The 24,516-nt window shown below is 35.3% G+C and overlaps 1 protein-coding gene across 1 annotated transcript in view; it reads right to left on the bottom strand.

The window, feature by feature from the left end:
• Positions 1–24,516, bottom strand: part of MRC1 (mannose receptor C-type 1) — a 90,786-nt gene that overhangs the window by 41,983 nt on the left and 24,287 nt on the right. Inside the window, exons 5-9 of the mRNA XM_006216770.4 lie at positions 20,310–20,423; positions 15,937–16,083; positions 11,968–12,153; positions 8,066–8,223; positions 5,953–6,063 (exon numbers count right to left, since the gene is read on the bottom strand). Of these exons, the coding sequence (XP_006216832.1) occupies positions 5,953–6,063; positions 8,066–8,223; positions 11,968–12,153; positions 15,937–16,083; positions 20,310–20,423 (716 nt within the window). The remainder of the gene's footprint in view (positions 1–5,952; positions 6,064–8,065; positions 8,224–11,967; positions 12,154–15,936; positions 16,084–20,309; positions 20,424–24,516) is intronic.

Raw genomic sequence — 24,516 nt, 5'->3', positions numbered from 1 at the left:
GATCAACTCAAAGAGGAAAGCACCAAGGCACATAGTCATCAAATTGACAAAAGTTAAGGATAAGGAGAAAATATTAAAATCAGCAAGAGAAAAGCAACAAATCATATACAAAGGAACTTCCATGAGGTTACCAGCTGATTTTTCAGCAGAAACTCTATAGGTCAGAAGGGAGTGGCATGATATATTTAAAGTGATGAAAGGGAAAAACTTAACAACCAAGAATACTCTATCCAGGAAAGCTCTCCTTCAGATTTGAAGGAGAAATCAAAAGCTTCACAGATAAACAAAAGCCCAAAGAATTCAGCATCACCAAATCAGCTTTACAACAAATGTTAAAGGAACTTCTCTAGTCAAAGCACAAAAAGAAAGAGGTTAAAAAAAAAACCTACAAAAGATTGCTTTGGCAATTCAGGGTCTTTTATGATTCCACGTAAGTTTTGGAATTGTTTGTTCTAGTTCTGTGAAAAATGTCATATGAGTATTTTGACAGGGGTTGCTTTGGATCTGTGGATTGCTTTGAGTAGTATGGCCATTTTGATAATGTGGAGTCTTCCAATCCAAGGGCAGAAGATATCTTTCCATTTCTTTGTATCATCTTCAGATTTCCCTCATCAATGTTTTACAGTTTTCAGAGTATAGGTAACCTCCTTGGTTAAGTTTATTTATAGGTATTCTGTTGTTTTGGTTTTTTTTTTGATGCAAAGGAGATGTTTATGACAGTTATAAAATTCTGGTTTTTGAAGTTTAAAAAAAAGTGAATAAAGGGCTGCAAATGGCAAAATATCCTTCTTTTTTATGGGTGAGTTGTATTCCATTACATATATATGCTACATTGTCTTTATCCATTCATCTATTGATGTACACTTAGGATGCTTCCATGTTTTGGCAACTATAAATAATATTGCTGTTAATAGTAAGGTGTATGTATCTTTTTGAATTAATGTTTTTGTTTTTCTCAGATATATGCCCAATAGTGGAATTACTGGGCCATATGGTGGTTCTATTTTTAGGTTTTTGAGAAACCTCTGTATTGTTTTCCATAGTGGCTGCACCCATTTACATTCCCACCAACAGTGTACAAGGGTTCCGTTTCCTCTACATCCTTGCCAACATCTGTTACTTGTGTTCTTATTGATGATGGCTCTTCTGACAGATGTGAGATGATATCTCATTGTGATTCAGATTTGCTTTTCCCTGATATTAGTGATGTTGAGCAACTTTTTTGTTCCTGTTGGCCATCTGCATTTCCTCTTTCAGAAAAATGTCTGTTCAGTTCTTCTGCCCATATTTTAAGTAGGTTGTTTGTTTGCTTTTCAACTGAAGTACCATTGATTTAAAATATGTTGTATTAGCTTCTGGTGACAGCATGGATGGACTTGGAGGGCATTAGACTAAGTAAAATAAGTCAGACAGAGAAAGACAAATACTTTAAGATATTACTTACATGTGGAGTCTAAAAAAGTACAACAAACTAGTGAATATAACAGAAAAGAAACAGAGTCACAAATGTAAAGAAGGAACTAGTGGTTACCAGTGGGGAGAGGATAAGGGGAGGGGCAAGATGGAGGTGGAGGATTAAGAGGTACAAACTATCAAGTATAAAATAAGCTACAAGGATGTACTGTACAACATGGGGAATAGAGCCAATATTTTATAATAACTATAAACCTTTAAAAATTGTGAATTACTATATTATTTACCTATAACATATAATATTGTACATCAACTACACTTCAATTTTAAAAATATGATATTGTAAAATAAATACATAAATAAATTTTAAAAATGAAAAAACAGATGAATGGATAAAGAGGAGGTGGTATATCTATACACCTATACACAATGGAATATCACTCAGCCATAAAAAAGAATGAAGTAATGCCATCTGCAGCAACATGGATGGACCTAGAGATTATCATATTAAGTGAAGTAAGTCAGATAGAGAAAGACAAATGTCATAAGATATTGATCATATATGGAATCTTTAAAAATATACACACATTTTATTTACAAACCAGAAATAGACTCATGGACATAGAAAACAAACTGTGGTTACTAGGGGGAAAGGTGAGGGAAGGATAGATTAAGAGTTTGGGATTAACAGATACATGTTATTATATATAAAATAGATAAATAACAAGGACCTACTGTATAGCACAGGGAACATTATTCAATTTTTTATAATGAGAAGCAATGTAAAAGAAACTAAAAAGAAAAATGTATGTATGTATATGTATAACTGAATCACTTTGCTGTACACCTGAAACTAACATTGTAAATCAACTACATATCAATTAAAAATAAGAATTAAAAAAAAAGACTATGACATTTAAGCGTTGGGGTGGGGATGGTTTGGGGCCTAACTCACAATCAAAAATTACAAACCATGTGAAAAAAATGTCTCCTTTTAAGGGAGAGTCAGTAGTTTAACAGAAGAAAACAATCAGGAAAGATATAAAAATAAGCATGTTTGCAATGATTTAAGTGACAAAAGAAGAAACAATCAGTAATGAAAGATCAAAATACTATGAACAAAGGACAAAAGGATTTCAAAACACACAAAAATAGAATTTCTAGAAAAGAAAAATATAAGTTAAAAACTCTATATATATGAATAACTGAATCACTATGCTGTACACCAGAAACTAATACGAAATTGTAAATCAACTATATTGTAATTAAAAACCCTCAATGGCCAGATTAAATATAGAAAATGTGGTTTCAGAAAGATCAGTAACTTGAATGAATGTAGAAGAGGGATTAGAATATGAAAAGATGTTAAAAAATCATGATAGAAAATATAGAAAATAAAAGAAGGTTGAAAATCAACCTGAGAGAAGTTTCAGAAGCACTGAAGAAAATTAACAATGGATAATTTTCAAGAATTGAAAGATACAAATCTTCAAGATGATGCACACTGAGTATGGAACCAATAAATAAATCCAAATCTCAACATATTGTACTAAGAACAAAGACAATGATCTTTGATCTTAAGATCTTTAAAATCAATCAAAGAAAATATAGAGCACCCATGAGAAGGAGGAGGGGGAGGAGGGAAGAGGGAGAAGAGGGTGAGGAAGAAAGGAGGAGGGGGGGAGGGGAAGAGGAAGAGGAATCAGTCTAATGGGATTCCAATGGCAAAAATGAAGGTCAGGAGAAAATGAAATAATACACAAAGTGTGGTCAGAAAACAGCTGTCAGTATAGAATTCTAAAACAACCTACCTAAATTATTATGTGTGGTGAAGATGAATTCAAGATATTTTTAGACAAAGACAGTCTTTTCCACTCCCAAATTCCAGTGAAAGAACTTCTAAAAGATTTACTTTGGCAAGACAGTAAAGTTAAGAAGCATGAGTGGGCTAAATTCTACAGTGAGCAAAGAAATTGATAAATGTTGGTAAATCCAGATCTAACTGTGTGTACAAATAGCAAAGATCAGCAGCTGGGAGTGGGAGGTTACAGAATGGGAGAGTAGTAAGATCTGTGGTTTAGTTAATAAAAGCGTATCCACGCCAGTTGCCTGTTGCGATAATGTACTTTGGTTAGATAAGACGTTCTCAGTGGAGGAAGCAAAACGGATGATTTAGGAGAATTTTCTGTACTTTTTTTTAAACCCCTGTGAGTCTCACACTGTTTCAAAACTTAAAACATTTTAAAAGTTTATGTGGAATAAACATTAATAAGTTTTATCTAGTAATAAGTCTTATCTAGTAACCTAATAAATTTAATCTAGTCCGCATGCATAGACCCTGAAGACCCAAATCAAAGATTATTCTGTTCAAGAACACATGGAAGTTTACAAAAACTGACTATGAACTAGACCATGAAGAAAATCTCAACAAATTACAACCCTCAAAATTTTATATGATCACAGTGTCATGAGGTTAAAATCAATAGTACCTCCCAATTATTTAGAAACTGAAAAACAAACCAAACCCCCAACACCGAAACTTCCAGCACTACAATCACACACACACATACACACATATACACATTTTTAAATAGCTAATGGGTCACAAAAGAATCTCAGTGGAAATAAAAAATGTTTAGAATTGAATTATACGAAAACATTACATCACAAAACTTGGTGGCAGGTTCACGGTTTCAATTCCACCTTTTATTTCTGTAAGCCTGTTAAAACAGATTCACTTTAATATCATACCCATTAATTCTACCATCTAAAGCTCCTGGTGGGATATAATTCTGAATTTCAGACTCAGCTGTGGGATCCTTGATCAGCCTGGAAAGGGGGACTTCTCTACAAAGAGGATTTACATTTGCCTCTATCAGACATCCAGGAATATTAGTAACTTGGGACCACTTCATGATAATTTCTTAGATCAATTTCTTACTTTCCCACACAGGCAGCAATGAATTGATAACTGAATCCCAGATCTTTATGACAGCAGGTCATAGTAGCCCTGATTCTTAGAAATACCCCTACCACCAAGTGCCCAGGCAAAAAAATTATTCTGTCATCTTCCTTTGCTGGCAAATAGATTATTTTCCTAGTCTTCCCAGCTCTGGGGAAATCACTGTCTAGAGCATGTGTTTTTAAGTTGGCCGAATTATTATCTCTGCACTTGTTTCCTCTCCTGCCTAATTAGAAATGTAATGTTTATCTTTTAAGATCATTGAGAGTATAATAACCACACTCAACAAACAGTTGCCTGGTATTTTCTTATTTCCAGCCTAATGATTAAATTGGATTTTATCAGAGACTGTAGATGTGACAATTAGAAAAAATATATATATAAAATTATGATTGTGTAGAAGTAATAAACTTTGAATATTGGTTTATTACTTAAAGAAAATTACAATAATGTACAATCTCCTGTATATGCACATGATTAGGCAAAGAAAATATAAATGTACTGGGAACGAAATAAACCACGGAAGCATAATGACTTTGTGGCAGGAGACCTGGGTTCTAGTCTTGCTTCTGTGTCACTCTAAAAAAATTAATGCCTCTCTGGGCTGAAATTTCCAGGATGCAAAAATTAAAAGGGGGATTTTGATCATCACTAACATCCTTGATCTCTCTCACATTCTGTGATTCCTGTGTTTTCTCTATTTTTCTTTATGGTTTAACTGTACATCACTAAATTATGTTTCATGAATTCTAATATTTGTTGTAAGATGATTTGTGATCATAACGTGATACTCTTGGAAGGAAAATTGGTTTCTACTTTATTTTTATCCAAGAGAAGTGAGAAAGGAAAAAAGAGGAAGACGGGTAACTCAGCAATCAAACAGGAAAATGATAATCATGCACCCTGGCTTTTTGTAGCTTCTTTTAACGTTTTTAGAAACTGCTTCACCGAGATCATTTACTCTAACCTCAAAGAAATACAGGATCTGCGGGGAGGTGTTCCTAAGTGTCATGCCGGTGACATGGAAGCCCGATAGGGTTGCCTGGTTTTTCTTGGTTTAACTGAGTTACTAGCTGCTACTACCAGCTAGAGTCTAAACCTCCTGCCTCCCAGTGCAGGGATCTCCCGAGAAGAATCCCCACCAGAAACTGGCTCAGAAATACTATAAATGGAAAAAAATGACTAAGATAGCTTGCTATCTACAACTTAAGGTTATCTACTGGAAATATCCCTGATGGCTCATAGGGTCATGGACTTCCAGCACCTTGATGGCTTGCCTTCACCTCCTTACCCTCATCAGGCTCCATCCGGTGCACCGTCTTATTCCCTGGTCTCGTTCCTATAATTCCCATGACATTGGGAAAGCAGTTACTGATCACACGTACACCGTAGAGGGAATACGCAGAGAGAGCTTGAGGGACAACAATGACACAAAAGTGCCGCAATAAGCCACCAAACATTGAAACAGCTGAAGCACTTGGCTCCTATGACAGGGACTTTCGCAGACAAAAGTAAAGCTCAGTACGTCACATCCCCATTTGCTGCTCTGAAACCATCATGTGTGTTCTTTTACTCACTTTCCGGCAGCCTGTTTCTCCTTCCACTATTCCTGAAGTTTGGGCTTGTGATTTCGTCTTACAGATGTAGCCAAGAGGCCGTTCGCAGGCCCGATCTGCCCAGTACCCATCCTGCAGAAAGCAAAGAGAAAAAAAAACCAAAAAAACAAAAAAAAAACCCTTAATGATTATCAGTTGTTTGCCTTTGGTGGTATTTTCTTGTAAGAGTACCTCCGACATGGAAAACAAAGATTTGAGGTCATGAAGAGAAAGTGGCATCTTTGAAAAGGAAAGGTAAATGGATATTTTACAAGGAAATTGCAAATCTGACTCTGGCTACAGAGATGTGAAAAGAGATTGCAGCCCCAGAGTGTTTTTATATCTTCACTATCAAGCCACTAAAGAAAGGGCTCTAGAGAGAAAATAAAAATGCTTGTAAGTCCCTAAACGATGGTCCCAACAGAAGGTTTGCAGGCAGCCTCCTCGCCTACACTGACAGTCACCTGTTTTCAAGTTAACTGAGTATCTATAAAGCCATCCAGGAGGAACTCCTCCGTGCAACACGCCCAACCTGAAAACACACAAGAAACCAGTCTTCTTTCCTCCCTTCCTCCTATTTCTATTGATGAGTATCCTCCTGGATCTAAGGTGCCATCTCTCACTCGACTTCAGATTCTACCTTTCCTCCTTCCCTGGAGATTTCGCCTTAAAATGACCTCTCCTCTCCTTCCCTTACCTGCTTAACCCCTTGAAAACTGTCTTCAATCTTGTCTGCCTCTTATTTACAGAACAGAGACAGACTCACAGACATAGAAAACAAACGTACAGATACTAGAGGGGAAAGGCGGTGGGAGGGATAAATTGGGAGGTCCAGATTTGCAGATACTAACTAATATATATGAAATTGATAAGCAACAAGGACCTACTGAATAGCGCAGGAAACTATATTCAATATCTGGTAATAGCCTATAATGGAAAAGAATATATATGTATAAGTGAATCACTATGTTATACACCAGAAACTAACACAACATTGTAAATCAGCTCCACTTCAATTAAAAAAAAAAAAAAAATATATATATATATATAGTCTGCCTCTAATTCCTCATCTCTCATTTGGTGTCAACCCACTACAACCTGGTACTCAACTCTGCAGCCAGAGTACTACTTATAAATTGCAGATTTAGTTTTGCTACGCCCAGGCTAATGCATGTTTTCTCATTGCCAGTATTCCTCCTACTCACCCGTGTACCTCTGACTTCACACTTCCAGCCATACCGTCCTTTAAGATTTTACATGTACGATGCTCTCTGGTTTGCTTTTCCCATGACACACTTCTGCCTGTTCTTTTAATAACTAATACACACTCTTTTCTTAAGCTTTCGATTTATCACAACAAAAGCAACCACTACGACAGCAACAGTACCTTATACTCATTGAACAATACGTTTGGGTCAGGGTCAGGCACTGCACACGTTATATGCATTAACCCATTTAATCCTTATACCCACCATGTGAGCTGGGTACAATCATTATGCCCATTTCACAAAAAAGGAAATAAGCCATGCATCAAAACCCAGCCTGCTAACCACCATGTTCATCATCTGTAGAACAAAAGACAATCTGACGGTATACTTCAGTTGCTAACGTGCTATTTAAGACATGGAAGCCGTCTTTTCATATTTGACACCTCCATGTAACCTAAACAAACAAACGTTAATTCTCCAAGCACAGATTCTAAGCTGTAGGACCCAGAGTAGATCTGACCAGGTCTACATTCACTCAGAGAAACCAGCTGAAAGTAGAACCAAAGTTCTGAACTGATTAATCAAGCCATATAAACATATGGCACCACTGAGAACCAAGCATAAGAACAATATGAGTATTTGTTAAGGGTTAATTTCATCTTTGAACTGAAAGTTTCTGTCTGTTGCTTTTCTGGTCCTCTTGAAAATCTGACTTTGCTAGACAATTGAGAGAGACTCAAGAAACTGAATCTGAAGTTTAGTTCAACCTTCATCTGTATCACTTCACCTAGAATAGAAATGATGGAAACAGTGCTTTGTAATAAATGGGACAGAAGGAAACTTTCCCCGTGGCTTTTGCTAACCATCAGTAATTAAAGCTGCCTTACTTTGCCTTTCATCACCGCACAGTCTTCCTGCCGATTGTTTTCATGGCTTGGTTCTCCACGAAGCCATTTGGTAAATGTTACAGGGGTGCCATCACTCCATTCAAAGTACATCTGAATCTTGATGTCATTTAAGCCAATCCACAACTCATCATTTGGCTCTAAACAGGAAGAAAAACACAGATGCAATTTACACGAAGTTTTCTTTCCAAAGATCAGAAGGTTATCAAGAAAGGAAGACCCTTTCTTTATCAACAACTCCCTGGACATATAATTATCATCAAAGACCATCCCCTTGAGTGTCAATCTGATCTACATGCTGTAGACTGAGGCTTGTTGTCAATTTCAGTGTACAACGTGTGATGTAGTCTTTACATTTTCAATGTGAGGGTACTCTTTTGTTGGGCTACTGCAAACTCTATCTCCTGGGGCTTGTTAAAGTGAAACTGAAGTAGGTCTATCACTACCCTCTATCTTGTGAAGCTGCTTTTTTGTTAAAAATAACCCACCATACCAGCCACATTCATGGTGCTGAAAAACGGTAGCTTATTTATGCATAAACCTGTTTGACAACTGTTAAATCTTACGAAGATTTTGAAATAGTAAAAATTAAAAGATGCTTCTATTTTACTGACGATGTTATCGAGAACATTCTAGGTGTTTTTGTTAAAGCTGAATCACTGTAATAGGAGTGAAAATAATCTATATAGTGAGAAGATATATAAACTGAACGGTTGAGCTGTCTCCTGGCATTTACCACTTATTTACTAGTCTATAAATATAAATGAATCTGCCCCCATTTTCACCACAAAATACCAGAAAAACCCAAATAACAAACAAAAATTGAAATAAAAACAACCAGATATGGATGTAAAAGGTGATCATTTTGTTTCGAAATTCTAAGAAGAGCATTATTGACTTTATTAGTAGTTATCATTCTAAAAATTCTAAGGAAGTAAACAATGGGACAAAATTGCAGGCTTGAGATTTCAAGGCTGAAAACCTACACATTTCCATATTTCTTTAAAAAATTGAAAGACTACACAATTCGATACCTATTTAAGTTCTATCTAAGTTGCCCTACTGGGAATTCCATCATAAATACTTGATTGATGTTCTTTAAATAAAACTACTTGTCAAAAGATTGCAAAGATGATGTTGTAGTAGAAAATGAGGAAAAGGCCACATTGCACAGGAATTTCCCTAAATGGCTTCGCCTGTTCTTCCTAAAAGTTGTCACTCAACTTTGCTTTTGGAGAAGTCCCTGCCTGGCCCGGTGCCAGACCCACCAGATGTTTCCAGCACCATGAAGTGTGAATGGCATTGCTGGGACAATCCTTTTTCCTTTCACTTATTTTGCTAGATCATGGTCTTTTGAGCAGCAAATACAGGCTTCAAAATGACCTCATGTACCCCTCAATGGTTTGAGGTTCAAGATTAATGAAAACCCAAGTTCTCAAGTCCCATGATTATAATAAAACATGAAGAGTTTCTGGGTTGTGTATGAATGTGTATATATACATGATTCAAAAAGACACATACACCCCAATGTTCATAGAAGCATTATATATAGTAACCAAGATATAGAAGCCACCTAAATGTCCATCGATAGATGACTGGATAAAGAAGCTGTGGTTTATGTATATACAGTGGAATACTACTCAGCCATAAAAAAGAATAAAATAATGCCATTTGCAGCAACATGGATGGACCTGGAGATTATCATTCTAAGTGAAGTAAGCCAGAAAGAAAAAGAAAAATACCACATAATATCACTTATATGTGGAATCTAAAAAAAAGAACACAAATGAACTACTTATTTTTTATAACAAATGATTGATTTCTTAAATATGTGTGAGCACACCTGTGTGTCCTTTATGATTGGATTACTGCATTCTGCTGATTCTTATTTTATGATTGGCTTTATTCCTTTGATAACTATGTAAGTTTAAAAAGCTAAAGCTCTAAACTGTTCTTAGAAACAATGAACAGTACACGTACATAAATTTTAAAACAGTTTTATGTCTCAATGGGTTGCTTTTCCTAGAATAATTTTTGTTTACCCAAAAAATAAAAATTAAAATAAAAACAAAAAAAATTTTTTTTCCTTACTTAACTTCTCCCCCTCCAGGTTTTGTACTTTATTCACACAACCTTGATTCTACAAAAATATATAAGATGGAAGCGTAAAGTTGTTAGACTGAATTTTATAAAACTGTTAGGGAAGCTATCTTAGTTGATGGAGTCAGAAAGCATATGTGTAGGTCTCAATTTGTCTGTATTTCTGTGATTAACACGGAAGATATCATCTCAACTAGCTAACAAAAGGCTTTCTCAGCTTTTAACTTAGCAACAATAATTTTAATTTTGTAACATTTCTTTATCAATATTATTTGAATTGCTTTAAGTAAATAAATCCTCATTGATAATAAAAACAGGAAGCTTTCCCTAGTGAAAATTTACTAATTCTCCAGCTGAGTTTAAAAGCAAACTTTGTCATCCAAATTCCCACAATAACTACAGCAATAAATCTATAAGGTTCTCCTATGACTAGACCATATTCTATAAAGTAGAGCAAAATTTGCATGTTAACCCTACAGGCTCCTAACTCATGTTTTCCACTGATTCATTTGCGAACTTCATTACTACTGTATCACATTGTATATGTCATGGTATTATTCAGATATATCAGGGCCTTTTTATTTTAGATATATCAGTTTTGATAACATTATTATTGTGTAGTCCAAATGCTCCAGGATAGGTAAATATAGAATAATCAAGAAATCATTTATGGAAGAATATGAAAATGAATATACATATGTATATGTGTGACTGGGACATTGTGCTGTACACCAGAAATTGACACATTGTAACCTCAAAAAACATCATTTATGTGCTATATCTGAATGTCATCTCCCTACTAAACTGAGGTAAGCGGAGCAGAAATGATTCCATTTGGCACAGTTGCTAAAAGTAGCAGTGTTGGGGAACTTTTACATCTCTTTCAGAGACTATTCTGTTTTTCTTGTCTATTTGTTCATTGTGTTTTCTTCTCCCCTACCCCCACTCTATCAATTTTCAGGCACTAAGTGTCAGGAATCAGTCCCCACCATCATCACCATCCATTTCCTCTTGTTTTGCTCTCTGGAAATGAACAGCTGCAACCAATCAGCATTCTCATCAGTAGAAGCAGAAAAAGATCATCATTGAATCAGCAAGGGTGACTGAGTGCCAAGTACCACCGCATCCTTCCTCCCCTCCTCCTCTTTCAGATCAGCATCCCCGACTCACTTTACCCACTTGTTACATGTTTCTGATAGGCCTTGGCAATATTTTAGTGACTATGATTTCTATACACTTCTTAAATTATACTCCTAAAATTAAGACACCAATTTCTTAAAAAGGTTTAAGCCAGCATCTAATGATGCCAATCAAATATTTTATTTCTTTCAGTGCTCATCATTTGAGCAGCATTAGCGAGGTTAATAAAGTAAATAAAATCCTAAGTATGAGATGGCTCATTTAGAGACCTGTCCTGTGAGACCAAATACAAGCCTTATAAAAGAAAATACATTCACGCACACACATAATTCCAAAAAGTGAAATATTGTTGACAAATTTAAGGTAGGCTGCTGTGAATCCAGATTATACAGAAAAATACTAGAAAAATAATTTTGAAACTATGCATAAATTGATTCCATGTTAAAAGAAAAATCAGATATTCTTTCAGTGATAAAAACTCTTTAAACTACTCTACAGTTTTTATACTGGAGGCATGATTAATATTTGTTACTAAACTGCTCATTGAACTGGTAATTTGAATTTTATTAGATTTCACACTTGCAATTAAATTTTCCAGAATCAGGAAGACAAGAGACAAGCATATGTCTGATGGAAATTCTTACCGTAGCCCAGCTGGGAGATGATAAAGTCAAATTCCTCAATGCTGTGGATACTAGCAAGATCTCCACCTTCCTTCCTACAGGCAGTCAGGGCATCTCTTTGAATTTTCTTTTCTTCTCTGTAAATCCTGTAGCAGTTGCCTGTGTATGGCCACCACTGGCTCGGACAGTTAGTAGGGGTATCACTTTCTAGGGAAAAAAAAAAAGAATTTGAAAAACATTTAAAAGGAAAGAGTTTTTTTTTTTTCAATTGTAACAATATTTTCTACCATTCTATATGTGAAACAGTTCATAGTTATAAGCAAATACAGTGAATATTTTCCATTGTTTTCACCTAGACAGTCACAAAAGATAGACCAGATCGTGTTCGCTTTGGGACTAAAATGTATATGAAGCCACCTTTCATTTTAAAATAAAGCTAAATGAGAAATCTCTTTTTTTGATTGTACCTACAACAAGGCCACACTAAGATACAATAGACTGTTTCATTTTATCCGCATTTGATCATCGGCAAACCTGAACTAAGCATGTTATGTAAATGCAGAGACGCAAATGGTTTCGCATATAATGCATTCCTGAAAATATTTCATTTTACTTCCATTCTATGGAAATTAGAGGCAGGGCAAGACTCATCAGACAGCAGGAGAAAGATTCTGTTGAGACAGGGAACGGAATGAGTGGAGGGCAGGGGGCCACCAAGGAGCTTCTGAAACCACAGCTGTGTGAGCCGGCTACCTGGGCCCCTGAACCGACCCACTGCCATTGACTTGCTCCCAAAAGATGATGTTATATTGCCAAAGTCACAAGGATTTAGATTTAGAAGTCTTGAATGCAAAACCTGAATTTGCCACAAGTTGTACGATCTTGGGCAAGTCACATCACATGAACCAAATTATCCATATATGTAAAAAAATGTAAATAATATTAATGCAAATATGACTATTAAACTACCCATCCTCACTGTGTTGTTAAAACATTTGCGATCACATGCTGTAAATCACAAACAGGACAATTACTATTTAATCAAACCCATAATAGTGACTGACATCATAATTACTGCTACTAATAACTATGGTCAAATTTCATGATCTTGGCTATACATTAGAAACATCTACTGTAATAGTAATGAGCTGGGGAAAGTGGTGGGAATGACATTTGAAGGCAAGAGACTCACTTTATTCAGCCCCGTATGCCCTAAAACAGTAGAGCACCTGGCACATGATAAGTGTAATGAATGTTGGTCAGGGAAAAAATGTGAAGTTATATTTGATATACAGTAGCTTATTATGACCATTTTATGGGTACTGTTTCAAACAGCAATTCTACAATGTACCTTGCTTAAAGAGAAGCTATATTGTTGACAAACACTATTTCAGCCAGGTGACCAAGGTCAACACTAAGGTCATAAATCACGCTGACGATATGTACCCTTGATATGATGTGATGAGAATGATATTTCACCCGTGCAATCTTTCTCCCTGAAATTCTACCCATGAGAAAAATATCAGACAAAAAAAGGGGTATCTTACAATATACCCAATCACTACACCTCAAAACTGTCAAGATTGTCAAAAACAAACAAGTCTGAGAAACTGTCACAGCCAAGAAGAGCCTAAATTTAGAGACAAGTCAGCTAAAGTCATGTGGTATCCTGGATGGGATCCTGAAACAAAAGCACACTAGGAAATCTGAATAAACTATGGACTTTAGTTAATAATGTATCAATGTTTGTCCATTAATTGTAACAAATGTATCATAGTAATGTGACATATTAACAACAGGGGAAACTAGGTGTGCAGGTGTATAGTACTATCTTCTCAATTTTACTGTAAATCTAAAGCTGTTCTAAATATAAAGTTTATGTTTAAAAAAGAGAGAGAAGCTACATTGCCAAATGAATGTCAATTTCTATATTTAAGTTTGATATGAAACATTCTCAAATGTGCTGCCTTAGCAAAGGTTCAATATTGGGTACCTTTGGTACCTGTTTAATGTATGAGTCCCATATTCTGTTAAGGCTGGGACTATCTACACCTTTGGATAAGCCCAGGATTCTGCACACAGTCATTCAAGGAAATAGGCAGTCATGATATCCAAACCCTGTATTATTATAATAGAAAAATGCATATTGTTAGAAAGTCTATGCCTTTTGTACAAGTTCCAGTGGTTCCAAAAACAAAAGTAAATGTTGGTATAGCTCTGGAGCCCTCTGGTGGGATATTTCAATTTTGCAGCCCAGGAAGCTGAAAATAATGCCAGCAAAGGTTGAGAGCTTCAAAAAACAAAATAGATGAGCTTTAAAAAGATTTCAAAACATGAAAACAACAAATGAAGGGGAGTTTCCTAGGGGAGCCACAAAAGATGGCTGGTCCCTCCAGAGCAACACTCTCCTATTGAAAAATATTGTAATCTACAAATGTAAGCCACACGCATAATCGTAAATTTGCTAGTTGCCATGTTAAATGTAAGTAAAAAGATGAGTAACTTTAATTTTAATAATATAGCTTATTTAACCCAATAGATTGAAGATATCATCATTTCAACATGTAATCAATAAAAAAAAAATGAAATAGTTTACTTTTTTTCATGCTGTGTCTTGGAAATCCAGCGTCTTTGACCCTGATAGCACATTTATGTTGGAACAAGCCACATGTCATGTGCTCAATGTATCAACATGGGGTTAATGGCCACTGAACTCAACAGTGTGGCTCTAGAGATCCAGGGTTTATGGATGAACAGGGTGGCACTGAAGAAACAAACAGGGTACAACATGGAACCCTGGCCCAAGAGAGTCACCAATCGTGTGTGCTTCATAATCTTAACTCTGATATACTTTTCCAAGCTCTTGTTTATTTGAGTTTGTAGGTAAGATAGAATGATTAATCCAGGAAGCATGGAGAAATTCAAAACCCAACAGGAAGTGAAGGTTAGCAAATGAAACAAGGTGAGGCATGTAACCAAAGAGGACCCCCTGGGGCCTTCCCGGGACAGTTATATTGAATGCTGCCACTTATAGAAAACAGATAAAAATAATCATAAACATGTGTATTTACATATTCATAGAATAACTAGGTAAGGATATACATCCAGACATAGTAATTCAGAGAGGGGAACAGCATATTTGAAGTAAGAGAGGTTGGAGGAAATTATTATTGTGTTCCATGCCATACCTTTTCACTTTCTAGCCACATCAATCATATTTTTAAATAAATGAAATTGTTTTTAAAAGTCAAGGAGAAAAAAGTCAAGAACGCCGCATCGTCAGATTTCCCAAGCAGAATACGTATGTACACACATACATCCCTCTGACGTACTAAGTGTTCTCCAAAAATAGCTAATGGGGAAAAAAATGTAGCTAATTTGTTTTTTGTTAATTTGAAGAAAGAATGCATTCGTGCCCAAGTAGTTGAAATCATCTATAAAATTATAATAGAGAGCCTAACTGCATTTTCCCCACTGGTCTAGCCTGTATACAAAATTCAGTTACTACTTCTGGGATGTTTTATTCCATTTCTGTGAAGACTTCAGTGTACGATGTTAAACTGAATAGCTCTGGAGCCCAGACAGGTCATTAAATAGTGAGGACATAGTAAACACATCCCTTTCAGATATTTATTTCCCAGCCTGGATTCCAGGGCTGTCACAGGTGCAATTTTTTTTATATCCTCTGACTAGCTCTTCTCTCATCTAGAACATGTGATAACAATACCTACCTCAGATGGCTGCCGTGAAGATAAAATTTTTACTAATGTTCTGTGAAAGGCTTTGCTCATGCCTGAGAGCTAGAGAATATTCAGGAAATGTTAGCAACCAGGAGGAGTAGCCAACAAAAAGGAACTTTGTAGGAATATCATTAAACAGACCCCCTACATTAGCAGCAAAACCCGTCACTGCATACAGTTAGGACTAGGTTGTAATTTTATCTTTAACTTATCTTTCATGCACTTCAGATCAAACAGATCACTTACTTACCTGAGGGGATAACAAAAGAATTCAAAGTTGTGTTGCCCTTTTTACAAATATAGCCTAGTTTCTGAACACACTGCAGATTTTCCCATTTAGCACTTTTCCCAGGGTTTAGTGACACACAGCTTTTCCCCGGTTCTGCTGAAGGACTTCCTTTGGGGAAAAGAAAAAATAAAAGCGGGATTGTTACAGGGATTACAAGCAGACAGCCTCCCACAGCCCCATGTGTTCATCCTTGGCATTTATTGGATCCCCACTTGCTCTTTTGCTATATATTCACCAATAAATATTTACCTACTGCAGAGCAAGAGACACGTTGGGTGTCTATTTGTTTTCTCGTCGTTGGATCATTCCAATATCTAAAATGTTGATTTTATAAGTTGACGTCTTTGAAATAACTTTCTTCCCCCACAGTATCAAATAATAGAGCTGGACCTTAAACCTTGACCAGTCCCCACGCTGGGTTATGTTATGTAAGTAGCAAAAGAATACATGATGTTCCAAACCAGTCATGTTAAACACTGTCCAGACCTCCCAAAATACCTCAGTCAAGCAAACTGTGAGGTCCAGACTAGAGAATGTCTGGACATGAAAAATCTTTCCCCAGTTAGAAAGAGGAGGCAAAAAAGAAGGCACTGGAGGGGAGAAAGACAAGGGAAGAGATGCTACAGGTAACACCACGCTACAGTAAATGCAGGTAAAGTGCTCTCGGAGCCAAGACTCTTTTTCGAGATTTTCAACTCAACTTATTAAAGAATATTGTTAATAGTTAACCCTTATCTCGTAGCTTATTGGAAGCTGCCTAAAACCCAGATCAAGTCAACTTTCCTAATGCAATCGATACATGCGTTGACACCCACATTTTCATGCTTTTTCACTACTTTAACATATAATTTAAATTTTTTTTAAAATTTTTAATGGGGAGGAGGTAATTTCAGGTTTATTTTTTTAAACAAAGATACTAGGAATTGAACCCAAGACCCTGTGCATGCTAGGCATGCACTCTGAGCTATTCCCTTGCCCCCTTAACATATGATTTTACAACCAGCGTTCTAAAAGCTAGCTCCATCTCACAAGACAGGATAATGAGTCACATTTTGTCAATGACTGTTTTGTGACCTCTGACACATATAGGCCTGGATCCGGGCCACACTTTCCCTTTCCCGCAAGATGGGAATCACATTACCTGCTCCATAAAGTCTTTGTCAAAATTTTTTGGAAGTTGCTTGAATAGCTCACGAAGAAAAAATTGTTAGTAATCAGGATAAAGATGTTTTTTAAAATGTGTTGATATTATGACCAAACTCACGGTGTAACTGAACTAACAGATCAGGTATCAGTACTAAAAAGAAGCTTTCTAGTTTCAAGAAACAATATATTTTATAGCTAATGGTTATTCATGAATATATGAGCTAGTAAATCATAGAGTTATTTATCAACAGAACACCATTACCAATTTTAATATATCAAGTAGTTGCCTTTAAATAGTTGCCATAGTTAAATATTCGAATTCATAGTCTATATTATCTGTGTAAAATGTTCTCATTTCAAATGTAAATGTATTTTAATAGATGTAAGTACTCAGTTGAATACTTGATCCAACAATTTATACAATAACAACTTCTAATGTTCCACAAAGTTTCTAATTTTCATTTGAAGAAACTCTTATATTACTTCAGAAGGTGATTTAATCTTGTACCTACTTCTCAGGAACTTGGTTTAAAAAGAAAAGACATTTCTTTTTCCTTTCTCATTAATAGTCCTATTTTATTCCTCACTGAAGTTAACCCCTCATTTTTCTCACTGAACTCTTAGAATGAAAGTGGTTAAATATTACAATAATAACTTCAAAACTGAGTAATAAAGTGGCCTGCCTAACAAGGTACAATAATTAAGCAGCAAAGAATAAACTTTAGTCCCCCAGTAAATGATTATTGTTCTCTAATGGTCTGACAGAGCCAACTGGCATTCTCCAGTTTAATTTGACTGAGTGAACGGTCAGACAAATCAAATTTTTACACGTAAAAAGCACATCTTAAATTCTCTTGCAGCCATGTTTACCTCTCATATTCCAGAGGCGTCTAGCTGACAGCCCTGTAACCATCATGCATTGAAAGACTACACCGAAAGTCAAATTTCATAGTAAAAATCTAATCAACTTGCAGATTCTAATTAGTATATATAAAATAGATAAACAAGTTTATACTGTATAGCATACGAACTATACTCAATATCTTGCAGTAACTTCTGGTGAAAAAGAATATGAAAACAAATATATGTATGCTCCTACATGACTGAGGCATTGTGCTGCACACCAGAAATTGCTACAGCTTTGTAAACTGACTATACTTCAAGAAAAACATTTTTTCAATTAAAAAAATGAACAACATAGATTCTTTAAAAATTCCCTCTCATGTTTCAGCATATACTGAATATTATTTATTTATATCAAAGTTTTTCTTTTTAATACCATAAGTTACTAATACAGAAAATGGAAAGCTTATTTTTTTATTGAAGTATAGATGATTTACCAGGTTGTGTCAGTTTCTGGTGTACCACATTGTGATTCCCACACATATGTGTATTTATATTCTTTTTCGTTATAGGCTATATTAAGCTATTGAATATAGTCCCCTGTGCTATACAGCAGAACTTTGTGATTTATGTATTTTATATATAATAGTTTATATCTGCAAATCCCAAACATCTAATTTATCCCTCCTCCTCCTTTCCCCTTTGGTAACTATAAGTTTGTTTTCTATGTCTGTGAGTCTGTTTCTATTTTGTAAATAAGTTCATTTGTATTATTATTTTAGATTCCACATATGTGGTATCATATAATATTTGTCTTTTTCTGTCTGACTTACTTCACTTAGTATGTTAATCTCTAGGTCCAACCATGTTGCTGCAAATAGCATTATTTCATTCTTTTACACAGCTGAGTAATATTCCATTGCATATACATACCTAAACTTCTTTATCCAATCATCTGTCCATGGACATTTAGGTTGCTTCCATGTCTTGGCTATTATATATAGTGCTGCTATTAACACTACGGTGCATGTATCTTTTCAAATTAGACTTCCCTACAGATATATGCCCAGAAGTGGGATTGCTGGATATGTTAACACTATTTTTAGTTTTTTAAGGACACTTCATACTGTTTTCCATAATGGTTGCACCAAATTACATTTCCACCAACAGTGCAGGAGGGTTCCCTTTTCTCCACAACTGGAGAGTTTAATTTTCTAAGGCAAAAGCAAAAACCACTCAATGGCTTTAAAAAAGAAGTCTGACCATATGAAGAACCACCACATCAGTGTTTTCCACAGCAGAACTAGTAAATGAAGATGTGACCCATCCTCTCCCACAACTAGGTAGACATCACCAATCCTTAACTGCACTCTTTCTTCATAAATCAAGATTAGTACGAAATAGGGGTGTGGATAGGGAGTTTAGAATCATATTCATCTCAGTGCCTTAAGCGGCTACTAACAATGATTGATATGGGCCAATAAGATGAAGATCTTTCATCATCACTTGTCGTTTTGTTTACTCTCAATAATTACCATATTTGTAAAACATCTTTATTATTTAGTCTTCTTTTATGTTCTGTTACCTCAGTGTTATGATAATGTAGAAATAATTAGTTCAGAGCATTTTCTATCCTTCAAAAACCTGTAAAGTTATTGAAGACTTGATCATCCCCTGTGTTTTCCTACAGATCAACTATGACTTGTCAACAAAACTGCTAATGAATTATTATGCTAGTATGGAATATTACAATCTGTGACTGATACTATTTTTAGCCCAACTCTATTTGATTCAAAACAGGAGAAAATGGTGTTCCTGTAGACCTTAAGATCATTATAATAGGCAGAAATATTGCAACTATCTCATGGGTCAAGATAATGAGAAATTCTCCAGCTCCATTCCCCTCAAATTTAAATTTATCAAATTCATAATGTGTGTAGATATAAATAAATATTTATAAAATCTTTGAATATACTATATAGCATTATATATCTTTCATAAATATAAAATCAAATTTTTGAACAAAACACCTAGCAAATGAAGGATGTACCAAGAATATACACTTTAACAGTCTTACATTGATTTGTGTGATAATCCTTCCAGACAAGTTCTTTTCCCAGAAAGCTGGAATAACTATATATATTATAGTTTTAGCATATTCAAATCTAGTTGACAGATGTCAAAACAAGGTGAGAAATGGACTGTATTTGATGAAGTCTGCCAGCTCTCCTCTTTGAGGTCTACATGTGAGATGACGAAGGTTTCCATGGCATCCAGGTAAATTAAATTTAGATGACTTCAGCCAGCTTAATCGTACCTGGTTAATCAGACAAGTTTTAGCCTACCTGGTAACCAGTTCAGATATCGGAACGGGCTGCCCCCACTCCACTGCCATCCACTGTTGAAACTCAGACTGTTCAGTCCAATCCAGAGTCCTGACGTCAAGGTACTGGTTAATCCTATATGACAAAAGCAAAAGCAAAATGAAACTGACATTCAGAAAAGACAGTGAAATCAAACTCAGAATTGAGTGCTTGAATCAAAAGGTATTAGAGGGACGCCATGAAACTCATGCCTAGCACGTCTCCTTTGATTCTCCTAACAACCGAAATTGAGTATAACTGTTACCTCCATCGGCAGGTAAAGAGACTGACGTGAGGATACAGGTAAACTGGTAACATTCTTGCTAAGGTTCTAATCTAGGTGTGACCAGGCTTCAGCCCCGTCATCTGTACCACTTACTGTAGGATGGAACGAATGTGCTTCCAACTTGGATAAGACTCTATCGTCAAATAAGATTTTTTACTTCATTTTAGAGTAAAAGTAAAATTTATTTTATATGAAAGTCACAGTTTTCTATCATGAAAAAGTTTAATAGATATTTCAGTCTATCACTCTAATAAGTTATTACCCTGACTTCATATTTCAGAATTTACATGAAGAATTTTATTCAATGACATTTTTAAAAATCAAATGTTTTCCTCATTAAGGTGATGACTAAAATCTGAACCCTAAGTGCTTATGCTGCCATGAACAACACTTTATTGAGGCAGTTAATAAATCATAATTACAAGGTTTCAAACTGTGTGTAAGGCCTGATGTGAAATTAAAAAAAAAAACTGAAGCAACATGGAACTTCAGTCCATGTTAAACACTATTATTATCTATAACTTTAAAAAATTTTTTTACTGAAGTATAGTCAGTTTACAATGTTGTGTCAGTCTCTGGTGTGTAGCATAATGTTTCAGTCAACCATTAAAAAGCCATGGATTCTCTGCCCTCCCCACATTGTTTTCAGTTGATGAAGAAAGAGTTAAGGAAAAAGAAACTATCCTTTGTGTTAAATAAATACCAACCTGAAGTGTCTGCACATGCTGGTAAACATAAATAGGGCACTTCATATTTACTGTTCTCAGAGGATAAGACTCCCCAGTCAAATCTTTTCAATGGTGAGAATAACCACTTATTCAGCACACTGTTTTTGCTCATTTTTAATCCTCACAAACTCTGATTAGGTTCTGCCATCTCCACTGTATACACGAGGGACTTGACACTCAAAGAGTTTAGATGTCATGTGCAGAGCTGAAATCTAAACCTAGGTCCTTATAATATCAAATCCCAGACTCTGTAGCTCTGATGTAGCCAACTAAGCTATCCAAATTCACTCACGTTTTCCCCAATTTTTCATTAGCTTCTATATACCCACATTCATGTTACAAATTCAAATGAATGGGGATTCCACTCACTCGATGCCCCCCAAAATCACACCTCACATTTATTGCACTCCAATGCCAAGCACAGATCACTCTCTTAGAGAACATGTAATCTGAATGCTGTCCTTAGCTTTCTCAGCATCTGACAGAGAGGCCCTTGCGGAGGGAGAAGCCACTTGAGGATATTGACTAGGTTGATACTGATTAGTTACGTTGATGCTTAATGAGCTGGAGTTATTTACTGAAAAGTAAACCTTACTGTATAATTTCTTTAAATAAAATAATAAACATGGGATGAAATTAAATGCTGGCATGTAAAAATCAGTGAAAATTAATTCAGATTCACTTACCTTTATCAGGTGTTCCTAGAAAAAAGAAGTCTGAGTTAGCAGAGCTCTCACACATGGGTACTTTATATACCTTGGGAGGTTTATATGGTATTTTTCTTTCTCTTTCTGGCTTTGCAAATGGCATTATTCTTTTTCATGGCTGAGTAGTATTTCCTTGTATGAATCTATTACAACTTCTTTATCCAATCATCTGTTGATGTGCTGTCTATTTTTTTTAATTGAAGTAGAGTTGATTTACAATGATGTCTGTTTGATAACAGCCATTCTAACAAATGAGGTGGTATCTCATGGCAGTTTTGATTTGCATTTCTCTGATGATTAGTGATATTGAGCATCTTTTCATGTGTATGGTTTCTTTGGAAAAATGTCTATTCAAGTTGTTCTGTTTTTTTTTCCCCAGACTTCTGATGTTGAGTTGTATGGGTTCCCTGTGTATGTTGGATTTTAGCTCCTTATCGGATATATCATCTGCAAATGTCTTCTCTCATTCAGTAGGCAGCCTTTTCATTTTGTTGATAGTTTCCTTTGATGTGCAAAAGCTTTTTAAATTTGATATAGTCTCATTTGTTTATTTAGCTTTTGTTTCCCTTGCCTGAGGAGATATCCAAAAAACTACTGCTGAGAATGATTCAAAGAGCATACTGCCTGTGTTTTCTTCCAGAAGTGTTATGCTTTCAGGTCTCACATTTAAGTCTTTATTCCATTTGAATTTATTTTTGTGCCTGGTGTGAGAGAGTAGTCCAGTGTGATCATTTTGCATGTGGCTGTCCAGTTTTCCCAACACCACTTATTGAAAAGGCTGTCTTTTCCCCATTGTATATTCTTGCTTCCTTTGTCATAGATTAACTGACCATATAAGTGTGGGTCCATTTCTGGGCTCTCTGTTCTGTTCCATGAATCTTTGTGTCTGTTTTTGTGCCAGTAGCATATTGTTTTGATTACTATAGATTTGTAATATAGTTTGAAGTCTGGAAAATGTTACCTCCAGCTCTGTTCTTCTCTCTCAAGATTTTTGTGGCTATTCAGGGTATCCTGTGTTCGTATACAAACTTTAGAATTGTTTGCCCTAGTTCTGTGAAAAATCCCATTGATATTTTGATAGGGATTGCACTGAATCTGTAGATTGCCTCAGGTAGTATCATCATTTAACAATAATAATTCTTCCACAGGAGTGATATATATTTCCATTTGTTTCTGTGTCATCTTCAATTTCTTTCATCAATGTCTTATAGTTTTCTGAGTATAGGTCTTTTTACCTTCTTGGTCAACTTTATCCCCAGATATTTTATTCTTTTTGATGTGATTATAAATGGGATTATTTTCTCAGTTTTTCTTTCTGATAGTTCATTGTTAGTGTAGGGAAATCCAACAGATATATTTATTTATGTTAATTTGTATTCTGCAACTTAACTGAATTCATGTATTTGTTCTAAAAGTTTGTTGGTGGCATCTTTAGGATTAGTATCATGTCCTCTGCAAATAGTGACAATTTTAATTCTTTTTAATTTGGATTTCTTTCATTTATTTATTCTTATCTAATTGCTATGGCTAAGACTTCCAATACTATGTTGAATAAAAGTGGTGAGAGTTAGCATCGTTGTCTTGCTCTTGATCTTAGAGAAAAAGCTTTAAGCTTTTCACCGAGTATGATGTTAGCCATGCGCTTGTCATATACGGCCAGAATTATGTTTAGGTATGTTCCCTCTATACCCATTTTGTTGAGAGTTTTTATCATAAGTTAATGTTGAATTTCATTAAATGCTCTTTCTGCATCTACTGAAATGATCATTTGATTTATATTCTTCATTTTGTTAATGTGATGTATCACATTGATTGGTTTGTGGGTGTTGAATCTTCCTTGCATTTGAAATAAATCCCACTTGATCATGGTGTGTGATCCTTTTAATGTGTTCTCAAGTTCAGTTTGCTAATATTTTGTTGAAGATTCTTGCATCTATCTTCATTAGGGGTACTGACCTATAATTTCTTTGAATTCTTAAACACTGTACTAACTTGAAGAATAATTATCTCCATACTTACAGAGGGGTATACCAGAGGAAATGATTCTGAAAGTAGCATTTCAAAAATGTCAAATATAGCTGTTCCCAAAAATCAAATTCTCTCATATTTTTAAAAACTTATAATAAAATAAGCATATCTAAGTTTTTAAAACTCTAAATAATTCACTGACTGTAGGAAGAATTAAATTAGATTTTGTCTGAGATTGCTCAATGAAATTACTGTGTTTGGCATGATGAGAAAAAGATGAAAGGTCTTTAAGGCAATTATCTATTCTTTGACATTCCTCATCTACTCTAGGTACTCCTGAGTTTGTTTTGAAGAATTAAATTAAGTAATAATTCTTAAAACAGGGTCTAGCACACAGTATATGCCCCCAAAAATATAAGCTATTGCAATCACTATTATTCATGGTGTTACTATTATTATTACTACTCCATGTTGAATTAGGGTTGGCAAAAAGTGTGATT

Source organism: Vicugna pacos, chromosome 35, assembly GCF_048564905.1.
Source record: "Vicugna pacos chromosome 35, VicPac4, whole genome shotgun sequence".
Classification (NCBI taxonomy): domain Eukaryota; kingdom Metazoa; phylum Chordata; class Mammalia; order Artiodactyla; family Camelidae; genus Vicugna; species Vicugna pacos.
The sequence above is the reverse complement of the archived record's forward strand: the minus strand, read 5'-3'. Positions and strand labels throughout refer to the sequence as shown.